The sequence below is a fragment of the Dunckerocampus dactyliophorus genome, chromosome 13 (assembly GCF_027744805.1).
Source record: "Dunckerocampus dactyliophorus isolate RoL2022-P2 chromosome 13, RoL_Ddac_1.1, whole genome shotgun sequence".
NCBI lineage: Eukaryota > Metazoa > Chordata > Actinopteri > Syngnathiformes > Syngnathidae > Dunckerocampus > Dunckerocampus dactyliophorus.
In genome coordinates, this window is record NC_072831.1 from 26,397,204 (window position 1) to 26,415,594 (window position 18,391).

Sequence of the window (18,391 nt, forward strand, 5' to 3'; positions counted from 1 at the left end):
ACTCCAGAGGATCTTATGGCAACACAAAATTCCTACCTATTTCAAACCAGTAAATACCCTGAGACAAAAATTAGTGCATCCTAAAGACAAGGCTCCAAACCAGAAACAGAGCAATGTGGTCTATTCCATCCACTGTAAAGATGAGGAATGCAAAGAGCACTACATTGGGGAAACTAAGCAAATGCTCCAAAAAAGGCTTTATCAACATCGCAGGGACAATGCTAGTGGTCCTCAATCAGCAGTACATCTACACCTGAAAGCTACCAATCACTCTTTTCAGGACAGCGAGGTAAAGATTTTGGCCAAAGAAAACAGATGGTTTGAAAGAGGAGTAAAGGAAGCTATTTTTGTCAAACAACAGAACCCATCATTGAATCGGAATGGTGGTTTGAGGTTCAATTTGGACCCTGTGTTCAGCAGGTTACTGAGACCAAAACCCACAGCTCTTAGTCTTGCAAATGAGGTGAAGGCAGGGCCGAGCCAGAACAATAGATGCTAACAAGCCAGTATCAGAGTCGTTCATACCCAATTCAGGGAGCGACACTTCCCTTTTATCGTAGGTGTGAATAACAGGATAGGATTATACCACTGTAAAGATGAGGAATGCAGGCTTAGTGTAACGAACCAATAGGAGGAGGGTGTTGGCACACCAATTCCGCCCACTCTTACTGTATTTAAGGCCTAAGCTACCAGCACTTATTAGTTTGCTGACGAAGCTCTTCGGATGAGGAGCGAAACGTCCGACACCTTCTACACAGAAGTACAGATGACGTCTCAAGAAGCCTTTTCCTCGATGGACAACTCCTGTACGACTGAGAGCCTACACAGACGGATTATAAATATTGTTCATTCATTTTAAAAAATATACAAAATATATGTACTAAAACTATAAAAATGTATGTTTAAAATATATAAATGGAATTAAAATATCAATTTTGTCTTGGTAACAAAAGGCAACATGTTTGAACTATAACATCAACTATCCAGAAACAGTTGATTGAATGAGATCTTCATTTAAAAAAAAAATCGAATCACACTTCAGGGCAACAGAATTAGAAATTCAAGAAGAATCTTTTAATAATTCAAAATAATTGTCATACGCAAATAAAGTTGGCAAGTGAGCTACCTCGCCCCTGGTTTACAACAGCGCCTCTCAGCGTGCATGAGGAGAATCGCAAGCGACCAACACTTCATCTACTCCATCAGAAGTGAAGATGGCGGAGGGTGAATTGAACGTGGACAGCCTCATCTCTCGTCTTTTGGAAGGTGAGGATTCAGTGAACGCTCTCGGATGCCACACCGGCTGCGTGGTCCTCGTTTCGACTCTTTATCCTCTGGTTCTTCTATCCGCTCACGTCGCAAAAACTAGCGGTCTGGCTGGCGTTAGCTAACGGCTAGTGGTGTTTCCCGAGCTAGCTCGCTAGCCTCTCGTGTTTATAAACACAGTCGGGATGGTGAACGCCTACATTTCTTCATCCTATCATTCCGAAAAACAGCCTCGCGGTTGGCGTAACATGGGAATGTCTAATATCCACTTTCTATCTAGTGTTTAGCCGTATTTCATATTGTTATTCAGGGGGTGGAAATAGCGTTACACCGAGTAGGAGTGGCAGCTACGTGTGCGTTTGTTGGGAATAGTCCAATTGACTCTGGAACGTTACTAACAGGACTTGTTCACTTGAAACGTTCATCATAATGTTATTCTGATGTCAATTTTATTTATCAACGTTTAAAGGCCAGCTTAAAAAAAACAAAACGTAGGTGACGTTACCAGCTCGTAGAAAACTGCACATTTGTCACGTTCGCCTTGAAGAAAAAGGTTTGCATTGAACTGTATCTGCAATGTTGCCTGTTCACGGAAACGTTTTGAAGTGTTAATTATAACACGTTTAATGACATTATCTGTACATGTAAACGTATAAAACCCATCTCTTAAGAAAATCTGCATGGACCGAAAAAAATTGTGTAACATTAGCAGTTCACAGAAGCTTTCATCGTAACGCAACTCTTTGATATCAGTTTATATAAACGTTTCAAATTTACCAGCTCTGAAACGTCAGCTGTCTATAAGAATGGCTGTAACATTTACCTGAAACCAGTCACAAACGTTTGTTCATAGAAACAACTGTTTTGCAGTTTTTAGAATGGCATTACAGTATAATGCTTGTGTCCTGTACACATGTAGTAACTTCCCAGATTGTGGCTTCCATCAAACATTGGAACCTCGGTTAGCGTCCGCCCCCCTCAAAGCCAACACATGACACATTTTTATAGTTTTACATGCATAAAGTGATTTAAATGCAAATAAGTGCCAAACGAAAGGGATAAATAAGGTAAATAAGGTGACTTTTACCTTCGTTAAAGATGAGATTTTTGATGTGAGTCTTCCGAAAGACACAATGTGGCAGCGAGACATGACACGGACACCACCTTCCTGTTTGGTCATGCATTATTTCTTGAATTTATTTGAATTTTTTTTGTACCTTCTTTATCAAAATGCTGGCAGATGAAACTTTCTTGGGCTCCATTTTGGGTTATTGAGATGCAAAACACTATTGCATAAAATGAAGAATTCATGGCAAAACAGGAAGGGGGTGTCTGTGTGGTGTCTCGCTGCCGCACTGTGTCTTTGGGAACACTCACAATCAAGAATCACGTCTTCAGTGGAGGTAATTCTGGAAGGGATCAATTGGATTTACAGTATATTATTTCTTATGGGGAACAATTGATTCAGTTAGCATCCGTTTCGGTTAGAGTCAGACCTTCTGGAACGAATTAACGATGCTAACCAAGGTTCCACTGGTGTCCAAAATGCACTCCGGGGTCCAGTTTGTGCCTGGAGCTCATTTTTTATTGGCCCTCAGCATATTGTAAACAGAAAACAAATTCATTATGAAGAGATATTTTATATGATATTACGCTAATTTGCTTCATCACCTATGAAGTGATGAAGGTATCAAAGTGGCACCCGCATGCTTCAATTTAAGTGTGAACACCCCGGCTGTAACAGATACATTGATAGAAAACGTGTCATTTTATTGTTGTGCCATTTGAATATTACATTTTTTGTTGAACAGCATGGGCATGTTGGTTCACTTGGAGAGCCAATTGCTTAATTAAAAAATGTTCTGGTGGGAGGACCAGATTGCAAGCAAGCGCGGGTGTAAAAACAACAACAACCAAAAAAAGAAAAGTCTGATTTGCATCACTAGTTTATCTTCCTAATAAGAGTGCTTGAAAGCTTTGCTGTTCCCCTGAGAGGTCGTCTCTGAGCGGTGGACCAAACCACTTTGGCAACAGAAAGTGTCCTTGGCACACTTTGAAGCAGCAGCAAATAAAATGTGTTTTATTCCATGCAGTTATTTTCACTGTGGAAGTGTCACTGCTGCCACAGAGACACATGGACGGCTATATTATGTTCATGACGGAGGACTGTGTCTTGTTATCTAAAGTGTTGTTTCACTCAGAACAGGTCCATGTTCACTTTTTGCTAAATTTGCCCTTGTAACGTGCCACCAGTTTCACGGCTCGACAATAAATCAGGTGGCGATGTGTGTCGTGAGAGGATGAACCAAAATGTCAGCATAACTCATGTTAGAAAATGCACAGGAAGCGGAATATTTTGGTGAGAACCAGTCCTTTCGGGTCGCAGACCAGGACTTGTATTTTGACAAACCCCTCCTACAGGCTTTGACCAAATGAACCCAAATCCGAACCATCCCACGATAGTTTACAGTTGGGCTATGCCATACTATGTGACTTTATAAGTGGGTCCACAAGTCAGACTTGAAAAAATCAGTTATCTGCGATGAGCATGATGAAGACCAGCCTCCCCTATGATGTGTATGATTATGTCACCCTGATCCACATATGCCCTTCATCAATTATGTACAACATGCCTTGTTAGCTGTCTTTTACATTTTTTATGGTTGATTTTTTTAAATTAATCTTAGGATGGATTGTCCTCATGGGACAATACATTGTCCAGCAAAATTTGTTACTGTTGGATGTTATCAGGGTGGTTTTCAGGGACATGGGGTGCAAGGCCCCATTCAACGCTGCTAGCAGCTTTATGTAAAGACCATAAGGGACAAATATAGCTCCTTAATGGAGGTCAAATTCCTTAAAGGGCAGATATGTGCAGTGGGAGTCCTCACCCCAGGCGGAGTGTAGCGGCAGGCGTCTAGTTTGTTTTTTATTTTTACTCTTTCATTGTATTCTTTTCCATAAGCGTAGCACAACACAAAACCTGTAACAAAAGTCACATGTGGCATTTCAAGAGCTTAATTCCCCACAAAGTATTTTTTTTAAACCTGACAATTAAGAGGGATTTTATTTTAATGAGCATGGAGAACATTGTGTCCCTCCACGTGTTAGATCGAGTTTACGACGCTGGCAAATCCATGTCATGGCTTCATTTTAGCCTTTGCCCCTCTCTGTCCTGAACAACGTAATCTCTCTTAAAAGTGCCAGGGCTTGCAGAAGTGCTACTACCAGCATGTTAAGCCCGTTCGCTGCTGGTGAAGACGGGTCATTAAATTTGGCTCTGATCTAGTTGCATGGATTGTACACAAAGCGAGGAAGTCTGAGTCACAATGTTTAGATACGAACCTTCCAACCTCCTTGCTAATACAGCACTTTTTAAAATCCATCCTAAGAAAACATTTGCTTGTCCCTTTTGTAAAGATAACCAAAATGGCCCTTGGGGAAGAAGCTTTTAAAGAAATGCCAGCTCTGACTAACACACATTTGTTCACCAGGCTTAATTATGCATTATAGGAATCTTCAGTCTTCAGTGGGCGTTGAGCTTTCAGCCCAAAACAAAACATTTACTTATTATGTAATTCCACTGATTTGATTCATGCTCTTCAGCGATTTATGTTTGGTGACATCAAACGGCCGCTTCAAGGGGATATACAGTATACACTCTGGATCCAAATTTTAAGACGAGTTGAAAAATTGCAAGAACTTACATTTTGCACTGGTGGGTCTTGAGGAGGTGCTAAGTAGAGCTTCAAAATGCAAAAAGAAGAAATGGTAGTGAGACAAAAATGTTTGGAGGAAGCAATTTATTGCAAACAAGTGTTAAAGTAAAATAGGCTGTTCATCAGCTGATCAAAAGGTTAAGACCACAGCCTTTAAAAGCCAAAGTCAGATTGTTGAGCTGCAAAAGCAAGGCCTCTGGCAACGTGCCATTGCTGCTGAGGTTGGACGCAGCACAACAGTCATTTGAAACTTCATCAAAGATCCTGAAGGTTATGGAACAAAAAACTTCACCTGCCCTGAGCCGGAGGAGCTGAGGACGATCCTTGGCCCAACTGAAAGGCCACGTCTCCTTCAACGCCACAAAATTGCCCATTTGGAATTTGAAGGAGAGCACCAAACGAGACATTGAAAGGTGGAAGAAGTTTTATTCTGAGGAGAAAAAAACGGAACTTTGACGGTCCTGATGGCTTCCAACATTACTGGCGTGACAAGGAGATCCCACCTGAGATGTTTTCCACACGGCACAGTGGAGGGATGCCCTCATGATCTGGGGTGTTTTGTTTTTCAATAGAACAATGGATCTTCAGGTTGTGCAGGGGCGTCAGACGGCAGATGGCTATGCGGGGATGTTGCCAGGGGCATCCCTCATGACTGAAGGCCGTCGTCTGTGTGGTAATGGCTTTTTCAACGGGACAACGCCTGACAAAGGACGTCTTTCAAAGGAATAACCTCACCATTTTGGACCATCCTGCATGTTCCCCTGATTCAAATCCAATTTAGAACATTTGGGGATGGATGACAAAGGAAGTTTCTTTTAATTTTGTTAGCTTGAGCTAAAAAAATAATTACTGAACAGTTTATTTCTTGTGTATTCGTATTACTCCACAACATGCATCAAATTAAATTCAGGCTGGTGTCAAATCGTGCAAAAATCGTTTCAAACAAATAAAGGCAAAACAAAAAAGACAATCCCCTCAAACTTTTATTTTTTAACAATGACCTATTTCCCAGGGGCCCTTGGAAATCTCTAACAGCGCCCCTGGTCAATACCACTCATAATAAATAAATAAATACATTGAAATGTACAGTTAATTCATGCGATCAGTATCGGCCAAAGTCCCTCATGGATGATCGGTTTCGGAATCCACAGCATAAAACCCTGATCGGAGCATCCCTTTTACAATGGTATCATCCGAAGGAGGGTGCACGATCAACATGATTCATGTTGACTCATTCATGGTGTAGAAATAGTACCTCGTCTTTGATGCGCTACATTGGACTTTCTAAGCAGTCAGAATCAGGGAAGTCACACAATAAATGACGTCTGTCTCATGCTAATGTAACCGAGGATTTCAGGAAGTTAGCTGATGTGGAAGTTTGGTGTAAATACTGTAAAGGACGGGCGCTAGTTGGACTACTTTCTGTTTACTTGTGTTTACAAAATAAGGGTGTCATGAAAAAAATAACGTACACCAACATTGAGGCCGCAAACAGTATATACTACTTTTCAAAAGAAAACATTTTTTATGAATATCATGTATTTTCAAGTTGAATGGTTTGATCTTTTATATACTGGTTGAAAATAGCCGTGAGAAATTCATGAAAAGTTCATATCATCATATCAGGAGTGAATTTCTCCGCTGTGGGATAAATAAATTACAAATACAAATCATAAAAAAAAAAAAATCATGGAGAAGTTCAGACATTTCATCCAAAAAGAACTCGCTACGCCCCCATTTAAACCATGCAAACTTTTATGACCCTGCCTCTTTAAAGCATCGGAATCAAGAATCTGTAGGAACCGGAATTGAAACGAGGAATCGGAACTGGAACTGGAATTGTTCAAATTCAAACGATGCCCAATCCTACCTGTAGACTCCTGTGTGCGTTGTGCGCCACACGTGCACCTCACATACTTAATGCGTAGTGCGGCCAACCCACCTTCAGACATTTTGCACATCCTCCATGCATGTCGAGATCTTGCTCCTTCATGGTCACCACAACTACGTGCTCCACAAACCAAAAAAAACGCAGCGCCAAAATCGCAAGGACAAAAAAAATCATACATCCTGTTGTGACCTAGGCTTAACAAAACATTTTGGTTAAACTTCAAAACTGAACACACAAAAGTTGACAGTGTGGTGGTTCTTCTCATAGCAGATGTCACATTGGACTTCAGGCTTCTTTAGGCTTCTTTATGGCTTAAAACGGCTCTAAAAGTGACATCTTTTAGTGTGCAGTTGCGTCATCACCTCTTTTTGCTCCTCATGCAAAAAAACGTAAAGGACGTATAAATTCATAAAATTCACGGTTCGGTTCGATGCGTTTGTGTTACGGTTTGATACTTTTTCGATATAAAAAATGAATTACCTTGCCTTTTTTCATTTTAATTTTATTGAAATTGCCAACATTTTTCAATATTTTCAACATTTTTAGCATGGTATGAATGTGGGAGGCGGAGCTCAATGGCTCTGTGCTTGACAATGCAACCTAAGCCAGAGTAGTTGATCGCAGATACACTGAGCTTTCGGCCGTAGGAAATTGATAAAATAAAGTTGATTGAAATAAATATGAAACTGCGTATTGTTCGATACAGGGGTCACGGTTTGGTGTGCATGTGTATTGAACGGTTCGATACAGATACACGTATTGTTACACCCCGAGCTTACATACGTCTTTGGGATCGGGTGTTCGGGTTTATAAAAACATATAAATACCTTCTTTGGTATTGAATGAGTTAACGGCGATTATACAAAGAAAATGATCAAATTCCAGATGACTGACTAAAATGTTCATGAAGGAAAGTTGTTAAATTTATTGTGTCTGTCCCCATTGGTCATGTCACATGACTGAGATACAGTAGGCACCTAGTGTTGTGTGGGGACACTTTTTTAATGCCGTATAATCTGACTTTGTCTGTTATTGCTCGACTTTGCCATCTGCTGACGCTAGCAGACGTTTAGCAAATTCTCCTCTTCACATCCTTGCGCGATAAATCTGAGCCGCGGTCCAGCAGTGCCAGCAGGCAGGCTGTAGCCAGCGCAGCGCTACTACACGCCCAATAAACCCAAGAGGACTCTCGCGTCGTCACACCATCTTAAAGCGGCAGCGGCGGCGGCTTTGTTACCGTGCCGAAGGCTCAGCAGTGCTAAGCTACGGTACGCATTCGCTTCACCCACACACAGCTCAGCAAGCGAGGCAGTTTAAGCTGTCGTGTGTATAACAAGTGTTGATGTATGACTCGCTCTCTTTCTCTGTGCTACAGTGAGAGGATGTCGCCCGGGGAAGATAGTGCAGATGACCGAGGCGGAAGTGCGAGGCCTCTGCATCAAATCTCGGGAGATCTTCCTCAGCCAGCCCATCCTGCTGGAGCTGGAGGCCCCTCTCAAGATCTGCGGTCAGTGGTCAGCCTTTGGAATGGTTGTATACAGGAGCGGTCCATAAGTGCTGGCACTTGATAATGTTAAAGCTGTTGCAGGAGCATTAAAGCTGGGCATATTTAGAAGCATCCGTTTATTATGGGCAGTATTATATTAATATTGTATTACATTAGATTATGTATTTTTTTAGTGGCAAGAAATGCCTCTTGAAGTACCTCTATGAAGTACAGTAATCTCTTGTTTATTGCGGTTGATTGGTTTCAGACCCGACTGTGATGAGTGAATTTCTGCAAAATAGGATCCCTTATTTATATATGGGATGTTTTTGTACTTAAAGTGTAAAAAACTGTTTTTGACTTACTAAATACGGTTTTAAAGGGGGCAATAATGCTTTTCCTCTTTTCTGACCTATAAATGTTGTTACAATGTTGTATTCTCGTGTTAAACAATGCCAACGCGTCAGGTAATGAGGTTTGCACATTTGGAAGTGAGCCCTGAAAGCAGTTTTGGACGGCTCTGCACGCTGTGTTTTACAGGGTTTTGTTTTTTTTTAATACCGAGTTCTATTTATGTCAATGCAACTCGGACTTCCTTATATTGGCAAGCCCAAGCATCAGAAGAAGTGGATGAAGCTGCTGATTCTCAGCCAGCAGGAGAAAAATATGCTCCTCTGTCAACGGCACTTTCACTGGACTGGTTTGTGAACATGAGTAATACGAAGCTGGACTATCTGCCAAACTGTTGCTGAAGTACGCCGCCTTTCCAACGTTACTTGGTCGTGTTGAAGAGTCAGAAGAGTAAGCTGTAAGTCACAATTTTTATCAGTGTCCTAACTATTTATTTTGTTTAAGTAATCGGACAAAAGCGGTTCGACAGCTGTCCGGAAGTCCTCGGGAGCACTTGGGAGTGTGACCAATCACAGCAAAGTGGGCTCGGCGGGAGGCATACTTGGAGGAGGGTCGGGGTGGAGTAAATTACACAGATCATTTGGGCGGGAGGCAGGAAAACCAAGGAAACACTGCAGGAAGAGGTGCAGAGCCTGGAAGATCTAGAAAGCTTTCTGTGCAGGGTATCGTGTGTAGCTGCTCTATAGGAGTCCAGAAGTCAATACAAAGGCCCGAAAATGAGCATAATAGCTCCCCTTTAACATTATTAGAGCCCTCTAGACATGAAATAACACTTCACATTCTTATTACCCTATATAGTAGACATAATAAGAGACAAGGACATTAATAAGAAATATACAATATGTAATTTAGACTCAAGTTAGCATTGAGAGAGTTCATTGTTGTTCCTTTTTTTTGGACAGTGACAGTAGAAGCCACCACAGGAAATACTGCGTGGCTTTTGTCTCATCAGTGTAAATTACTGACACATCGTGACCAGTGTAGAATACTACATATCATCACACATATATTTGTATTTTAGTTCATTTAGACATTTTTATGCTTGAAAATGTATAGGTCCACTCTATTTTGCCTCCATTGCGTCAAGACTCAATTAACCCCCAATCAATCCATCTATGGACTAACTGATCATTGTGTTCATCCATAGTTTGCATGCACCGGATGGAGCTTAGCTGGAAAATAAGTGTACACAAACGTGTATCACTAGAAACACCAACATCGTTTCACAAATAGCAAGAGTCGAGATGATTGTGATTTCAGCTCATGCAGAAAACAGCATTGTGAGTCTAGAGGGGCTGCGACACAAGTGAACTCACACTCTAGATACACACACACACACACACACACACACACACACACACAGGAGCCATAGTATATTTCTTTTGCTGCAGCTCTGAGTTTTCTTATATAACCAGACTGCATTACAGAGCCTGCCTGGGTCTCTCTCTCACTCACGCACACGCACTGCTGCTTCGTGTTTATCACTGCGGGGGACCTGTACACACATGTGATGTCTTTGCATCATTCAGTGCACCTCCTGGTAGCACAAAAGCAAGCTTTTTGTGGGCCAAAACGATCATTCACTTGCTCCAGAGGCTGTGGCTTCCTGTTATGTCATTGGCCTGATATAGCAGTTATATTATGTACGCCTCGATTTAAATGAACATCTCCTGTATTGCTGGGTCTATAACTACACATAACCAGTGGGTCTTTAATTAGCAGTGGGACAAAAAACACTGGCACTGAAAGCAGTGTAATAGTTTTTATTATTTGCAAAAGTTAAAGTGTCGTCAGTGGTCAGCATCCATCAGCTGTACCTACGTCTGTAGCACTTTAAAATATTGGTTGCGCTACTCAGCAGTTGGTGTGAACCTCTTGTGTGTTCCACTTGCTATGCTGCGTTGTTTACAATGACCTCATCAGTGCTTATCAATGCTGGCCAAACAGTTTGCTCATCACCGCTGTTACAACATTGGTTCTGTTGCTGCTGTGTTGTGCAATATACCATTTCATACATACTTTTTCATGCACCCCATGTCATTATTAAAGGGATAGTTCAGATTGACATGAACTTGTATGACATCCCCGTCAGCATTGTGGTCCATTAACAGGGACTTACCCCCAACTTGGTCTCCTTAGTCCAGTTCTGGTCAGATTTCTGTGACGAGAACGTAATTCCGCTTAGTTGCTGGGGACAATTAAGTAAGGAGTTTGGCTTCTCAAAACAATATGAGTTGAAAAGATTAATACATTTGCATCACAGAAATGCCTTCTCAAAAAAATGAAACCGCACCAATCGCTCGGCGTTATACAGTATCTGTCTCCCGCCGTATCCCTGCGCACTGTCGCCTGTGCGTTCACACTCGCATCCGCTGTGGAGCACATATGTTAACAAGATGGCCGCGGTGCTCCGTCGCGGAAGTAGACGCAAGCGTCAAGAATGCACAGGCAACATTGCGCAGGAATACGGCAGGAGACAAACTCTGAGCGTTTTGTGAAGTCAGATTTTTTTGTTTTGTTTTGAGAAGCCAAACTCTTTACTAAATTGTCAACAGCAACGAAGCGGAGCTACGTTCTTCATCACAGAAATCTGACCAGAACTGGATTTAAGTAAGTCGTTGTTAATGGACTACAATGCTGATGGGGAAGTCATTCAATTTATGTCAAAAAATCCAAACTATCCCTTTTAAAGGTAAAAACTGATGTTGTTATATATGACACATTTTCGAAGCTCTCTACAATTATCTCTACAATCTCTACAATTATCGCTTGCTTCCAATTTGCGCTCAAGGTAAACAAAGGTCCACGGCTATAATTACAGCACGTAGCCTGTAGCTGTGTCTTTCCAGTCGTCATGGTTTTTGCGTTTGTCATCGTGGCGTCCGTTTGCGACTGCCCAAACCTTCGTTAGTTGTCCTTGAATTCATTCATTCACTTGAACGGTGCGTCTTTGTGTCCGGAGAAAGAATGCAAAAATAAAAATGCCGCCTTTTAGTCAGGAAGTTTCCATGCCAGTGGTGTTATTATTTTTTTCTTTGCCAGTCGCCACATCATAATAGAAGAAATCAAGCTCGATGTCGGTGGAAAGTTGCAATTAGTTTTGGGCCGTTTGGATCTGAAGGACATCCTGGCGTAAGCTGGCCTGTTATTAGTTTTGTGTCATGGCCACAACTCAGCCTGTTATTATAGCGCTGACCTTTAGCACGAGGCTCTTGTACAATCTGTGTGTGTGGAGCTCTTGACTTAAATTACAGCAGCTCTTACTTGTAGGATATAAAAGGAAAGCAGGTCTTGTAAGGGCTCCACTGTAGAGACCCTGTGCCTGCAGCTCATCGCTGCCTTGCTGATAGGTGAGACGAGGGCCATTAAACTTTAAACATTGTTGGACGTCAGTGTCCCCCACCAAAGTCGTCAGGTGTTAGTTCAGTGTTTCCCCACAGGAATGCAAATTATTATGCAGGTGGGTGATGGAATGATATAAGTGTGAAATTTGCATAATTTGTCATGATGCATCTGCAAAAAGTGAGTAAAAAAACATGAAAAGCAAAACAAACATGCTTGGAACTACCGTATTTTTGCAAACTAGAACTCACACTGCATTTCATATTTTGACTCGTCCTGCGACTTATCAAGTACAACTGATATATCAAATACAGTATATATATATATACAGTATATATAATTTAACATGTTCTGCCTTTAAGTGGGTGGGTGGTTGTGAATGATAGAGCATACCAGACGAGTTATTGAATGCTTTCTTGGAGACTGTAAGTAATGTGCAATTATAATGATATGATACCCGTCTGGACTGAAAAATGTGGTATTTTCGACAGCAGTGTTTAATTAGGACACTAATTATGCCTAGCATGGAGATTGTAGCTGCTGTGTCATGTTTGATTTTCAGTCTATTTTTAATTTGTGAATACAAAAATGTAAGTTTTGGTGTTAAAATACAGTGGTTTGATACATTCCCATGCTCCAGGTCTTCGAGAACATTCTTGGGTTTATTAAACAAGTAAGGTTTAATTTCATCCATATAGTAAAATGACTTATTTCAGCTTCTGTAGCTTTAGTTTCACCATTGTCCTCTCCCTCTGGCTTCGTCTTCGTCTGTTCCGAATTTATTGTTGTTAGAAGCGGCGCCATGACACGCCTAAATATCAAAATAATGTACGACACATGTTTTCTTCCTCTTCATGCATTTTTTGACTATGAATACTCCGGAGCAACGTTCTGTATGATCTGGAAAATACTGTACTTTTTGAGAAGGAGTATCAAGAGGGGTCTGATTACTCCCTAAATAAACAAAGTTGCTAAGTTGGCAACACCGATCCCTCTTACTGCATCCTCTTATTTTCTGGCAGACCAGGAAAAGAATGAGGCTGAACAGGTAGTGTCAAATATATTTGTAGTGGGTCAACCCAATGAAATGAATAAATGGGAAAACACTGTATTTAAGCACTGTTCATGAGCCGACAACAGTGGCGCTTTGTATAACGACTGAAAGTAGCTCACGTTTAGGTGTACCGTCAGCCCTTTTTATGTTTTGTTGCTTTAGCAATATTGTACCAAGCACGAGCAGCCAGTGCAGAGGCAATGGGACCTTTTCAGTTGCTGCACTACCACTATACTACAGCAGCAATCCAGTTTTCTCTTCTATGGTTCTCATCGTAGTTTTCCTCTTTGCCGTCACTGCCCACCCTCTCTAGTGACATCACATAGAAAAAAAAAAAGAAAAAAAACAGACTTGTGAAGTTTAGCGTTTGGGGTGATGCTCACCGAGTCTATCATTGCTTTCATTCAATTCATTATCTCCTCATGGTGTCCCCAGGCGACATCCATGGGCAGTACACGGATCTGCTGAGGCTCTTCGAGTACGGCGGTTTCCCCCCGGAGGCCAACTACCTGTTCCTGGGCGACTACGTGGACCGAGGCAAGCAGTCGCTGGAGACCATCTGCCTGCTGCTGGCATACAAGATCAAATACCCGGAGAACTTTTTCCTGCTCAGGGGCAACCATGAGTGTGCCTCCATCAACCGCATCTACGGCTTCTATGACGAATGTGCGTCTATATAGAACACACACACACACACACACACACACACACACACACTTGAGTCATGAATTGTGCACCACCAGGTAAGCGCAGGTTCAACATAAAGCTGTGGAAGACCTTCACCGACTGTTTCAACTGCCTGCCCATTGCTGCCATAATTGATGAGAAGATCTTCTGCTGCCATGGAGGTGACCACTCCCCGAGTTTCTCTTGAAATCTTCTTAATTGTCACATCGCCTTAAATGAAGTTTGTGTTGCAGGACTCTCACCTGACCTGCAGTCGATGGAGCAGATCCGCAGGATCATGAGGCCAACGGACGTGCCTGACACAGGTAGCGCAGTGTTTCCCACAGGACAGCAATCTATGTGTGGCGGTGTCTCAAAAGAACTAGTAAGCAGTGTGTCAGGAAGCTAAGTTCAATTACAGCATTCTTTATCTTCTTTTATTTATTTAGAAAGGGGGTGTCCAAAGTGCGGCCCGCGGCACATTCTAAAAATATAATTTAATGAGAAAACTAAAATTATATATAAATATGTTAAATAATATTTAGTAATATTTAAAAAAAATAATAAAGTAGTAATTTTTGGAAAATTAGGTTGGGGAAAAATGATATAATGATTATAAATTATTTTTATATATATAAATAAATTATAATCATTATATCATTTTATTATTATGTTATATTATATTATGTGTGTGTGTGTGTGTGTGTGTGTGTGTGTGTGTATATATATATATATATATATATATACACACACACACACACACACATAATAATAATGTGAAATTATGATGGGAATAAAATCATAAAATAAAATTTGCACAAAGATAAAATTGTTGGGCAATTTAAAAAAAACCGAGAATAAAGTAAAAATATGAAGAGAAAAAAGGCGTAGTCTAACGAGAATAAAAGCTGCAATTTTACGAGAATAAACTCGTAATATGAGGGGAAATGTCATTTTAGTAACATAGAGGTGAAATATTTAAGAAAAAAAATGTTATTTTTAAGTCATTAAACAAACAACAAAATAAAGTTGTAAGTTTTGGAAAATTCAACGTACAATTAATATGTATTTAATGAAAATGTAAAAACAGGGTGTGGAAAAGTTATGACATTATGGGGAATAAAGTCAAAATATTACGAGAAGAAAATTTGCCAAGTAAAATGTATGGAAAATTTTTAATATTTTGATTTTGGAAAAAAACCCCTCAAAAAACAGCAACAATGTGGGTTGAGGGCGGGAGGGCTTTTTCCAACCACAGTATATCACTTCTTAGCATTGCTTTACAAAATATCAGAGGGGCCCTTGCATCCTTTCATTTTTCACTACGTGGCCCTCACTGGAAAAAGTTTGGACACCTCGGATTTAGAACTTTTTGCCTCTTGCAACCATATTGTCGTGAGCAGCCAGGGCATAAACGTGGCAGAAAGGGCTCAAATGGCCTTTAAGTGTTCACAAAGCACAAGTCCCGCGAGACTTTGCAGATGTCTTGTGAGATTTGCGGATATCTGGCACCATATGCTGAGGTCTTGTGTGACGTCGTCCAAGTTCTTTTTTTTTTATTGTTTGGCGACTTTAGAGGCGTATATTTCTCTAAAATGTTCCAAACTTTTATGGCATAAGTCATATTTTAAAGGAGGTTTAGCAGGAGGTAAAAACGTGACACTGTGTAAAGAATCTGCTGGTGTTGGCAACAACTGGACCCTGAACAGCTGAATTGAATTTCTCATGGGGAAAAAATAGGAGAGTAAGAGATCCATTGGACATGTGCTTTCCTCGCCCCCCGTCTTTTGTCTTGTCATCACGTCCAATGCGTCTCTGTCAGGCCTCCTCTGCGACCTCCTGTGGTCCGACCCAGACAAGGACGTGCAAGGCTGGGGTGAGAACGACCGCGGTGTGTCCTTCACCTTCGGCGCCGACGTGGTCAGCAAGTTCCTCAACCGCCACGACCTGGACCTCATCTGCAGAGCCCACCAGGTGAGCCGGCGTGGTTTCCAAAGCTTGCAGCAAGCTTGTGTTTTTATACCATTTGCGGCGTGGGCGGTTTTGGACGCCGGCAGGAAGATGTCTTGCTGGCGATCGATCGCTGTAGGCGTTTGGAATGATGTCACGTGTGTTTCTCTCTCTCTCGTAGGTTGTGGAGGATGGCTACGAGTTCTTTGCCAAACGCCAACTGGTCACTCTTTTCTCAGCACCCAACTACTGCGGGGAATTTGATAACGCGGGTGGCATGATGAGCGTCGACGAATCGCTCATGTGCTCCTTCCAGGTACACACACACACACACACACACACACACACACACACACACACACACACACACACAGTGAGTACAACCCTCACATTTCAGCAAGTGTTTTATTTCATCTGCTTGAGAACAATACTGTAGAAAGTCAACATGGATATACTTTAGAGTAGTCAGTGTACAGCTTGGTATAGCTGGCAACACGAGTAGCATGATAATTGTAATGGTCTGGGGCTGCATGAGTGCTGCCAGCATCATGAGAAAGTTGGCCACGTGGCAGTTATTCTTCCAGCTTGTCTTCCCAAGGGCCAATACTATGGAAATTCAACTTGGATATACTTGAGAGTAGTCTGTGTACAGCTTGTATAGCAGTAGGTGAAAATGTGTCAACACACATCTGGCAACACAAGTGAGTACAGCTCACAGTCAACATGTCCAATTGGTGTGAATATTTAGTGTCATCCAGCACTGCCTTAATCCTCTTGGGCATGGACTTCATCAGAGCTGCACAGGTTGTTACTGGATTTCCACTCCTCCAAGATGATATCACTGGTGGAGATGGTGGATGTTAAGGGATCTTGCGCTCCCTCCTTCCCTCTGCTTGAGGATGCTCCATTGGGTCTCCATCACCTTCACCTTCTGCCGCAAGACACTTGATCATCTTGGAGGTGTGTCTGGGCTCCTTAATTTGTCTGTGAACTCCCATGCAGCCCTTTTTCTGCTTCACAATGTCACAGTACGTGTTGGGGTTCTTGTTTTCCTTCAATGAACCACAGCTCCCCCAGTGCCAGCAGCACTCATGCAGCCCCAGAGCATGACGCTACCACCACCATGCTTGCATTGCCAGCTATGTAGACAATCATGGTCATTTTCAGTGGATGGTAAACGTATGCAGCTGTACAAGCTGTACGCTGACTACTCTGAAGTACACCCAACATCTCAAGGCCCTAGAGAAGATACACTGTAATAAAAATGCTTGCTGAAATGTGAGATAATGTCTGTTGTGGTCTAATGTTACTTCGTCTTCTTTAAAGATCTTAAAGCCGTCAGAGAAGAAGGCCAAATATCAGTATGGGGGGGTCAATTCTGGTCGGCCTGTGACTCCATCCCGCACCACTCAGGCCCCCAAGAAGAGGTGAACGTACAGCCTTCAGTCCCCACCCAACACTGCATAGTCACCCCACTCCCACACCTCCACCTCCCAGGCTTATCTGAACACCCCACCACACCCCCCCGACTCCACTGACTGCTCTTTTCTTAATGTGTACATAAATTTGCTGTGACCAATCTTTTTTTTTTGCCTGTTTGTTAATATTTTTTTACATTAACACATTACTGTGGTTTCCCTCTTGAGTTAGAGCAAGTTTGTTTCCTTTTTAAATTTCCTGAAAAAGACAAAAAAAAAGTAGATATGATGTTTTTGCCTCCATCACTCATAAAGGCATCTTCATGCACTTTCTAAATTAGCCGACATGAATAACATGATAAATACGCTTACATGTGTATTATGTATATTTTAAAAAACAGCAAAAATAATCCACAACCAGTATTGACATCCTTCTCTATAATCCTCTCTTTCTGTTTTGTGGTGAGACACGTGCATTCATTTGCAGGCATTTCAGAAGTAGCCACTCATGGTCAGTATTTTCAATTGTTTTTGTTATTTTTGCAGCGTAATACACCGCAATATTTGGTGTTGCACAAAATGACGTCATTTGGTGGCTTTGAGGCAAAATTGTCCATCCTCCTTTTTTAAATATGTAATATTTAATTTTTTTTATATGCGAGAGTGGGTGCACGTTTAGCATTGCTTCGTGATTGTGACCCCACCTGGTGTTTAGATACAGTAGTGCAGCACCAAGTAGGCCTACAGCAACAACTGTGTGCAAAGATCCTCCTGTTCCAAATGATGCAGCCTCCAGTCTATCGCAGATGTGTTCTCCTTTGGATATTTCTCTTCTGTTTGTTTTTGTTTGCTCAATTCACATAGTTTTTAATTTATTTACTAAAAATGATTATGATGATGACATGAAATGAGTGAGGCGTTAACCCAAAGCAAGTTTGGTTTTTTTTGCAATTTGTACAAGTTTGAAAGTCAATAAATGAATAAAGTATGTGGATGGAAAGTCTAAAAAAATGTTTTCTCTTTTAACATCCTGTGAACAGTTTAGCAGTTTAGAGCACATACTGGACAACGGAAGACTGCAAGGGCAGTTCTGACGAGTTTGTCTTATTTGAGAATATATTGTTAAAAATAAGCATCACATCACTGAATGTGTAGGCATTAAGAGTATCACAATCCTTATGATTGTGA

General features: G+C 41.5%; 1 protein-coding gene across 1 annotated transcript; it reads left to right on the forward strand.

The window, feature by feature from the left end:
- The first annotated feature begins 1,106 nt into the window (after positions 1 to 1,106).
- LOC129192860 (serine/threonine-protein phosphatase PP1-beta catalytic subunit-like) lies at positions 1,107 to 18,227 on the forward strand. Its single transcript, XM_054797264.1, has 8 exons — positions 1,107 to 1,266; positions 8,252 to 8,383; positions 13,605 to 13,835; positions 13,913 to 14,017; positions 14,090 to 14,161; positions 15,658 to 15,809; positions 15,967 to 16,101; positions 17,112 to 18,227. The coding sequence occupies exons 1-8, from the start codon at positions 1,215 to 1,217 to the stop codon at positions 17,214 to 17,216; spliced, it is 984 nt and encodes a 327-aa protein (XP_054653239.1). The 5' UTR covers positions 1,107 to 1,214; the 3' UTR covers positions 17,217 to 18,227.
- Positions 18,228 to 18,391: the final 164 nt, after the last annotated feature.

Bases quoted from the DNA above. Each gene is read 5' to 3' on its own strand.
- LOC129192860 (XM_054797264.1), top strand. From the start codon at position 1,215: ATGGCGGAGGGTGAATTGAACGTGGACAGCCTCATCTCTCGTCTTTTG. The intron at 8,384-13,604 runs GTCAGTGGTCAG...TGGTGTCCCCAG, and splicing joins GGCCCCTCTCAAGATCTGCG to GCGACATCCATGGGCAGTAC. The intron at 14,162-15,657 runs GTAGCGCAGTGT...CGTCTCTGTCAG, and splicing joins AACGGACGTGCCTGACACAG to GCCTCCTCTGCGACCTCCTG.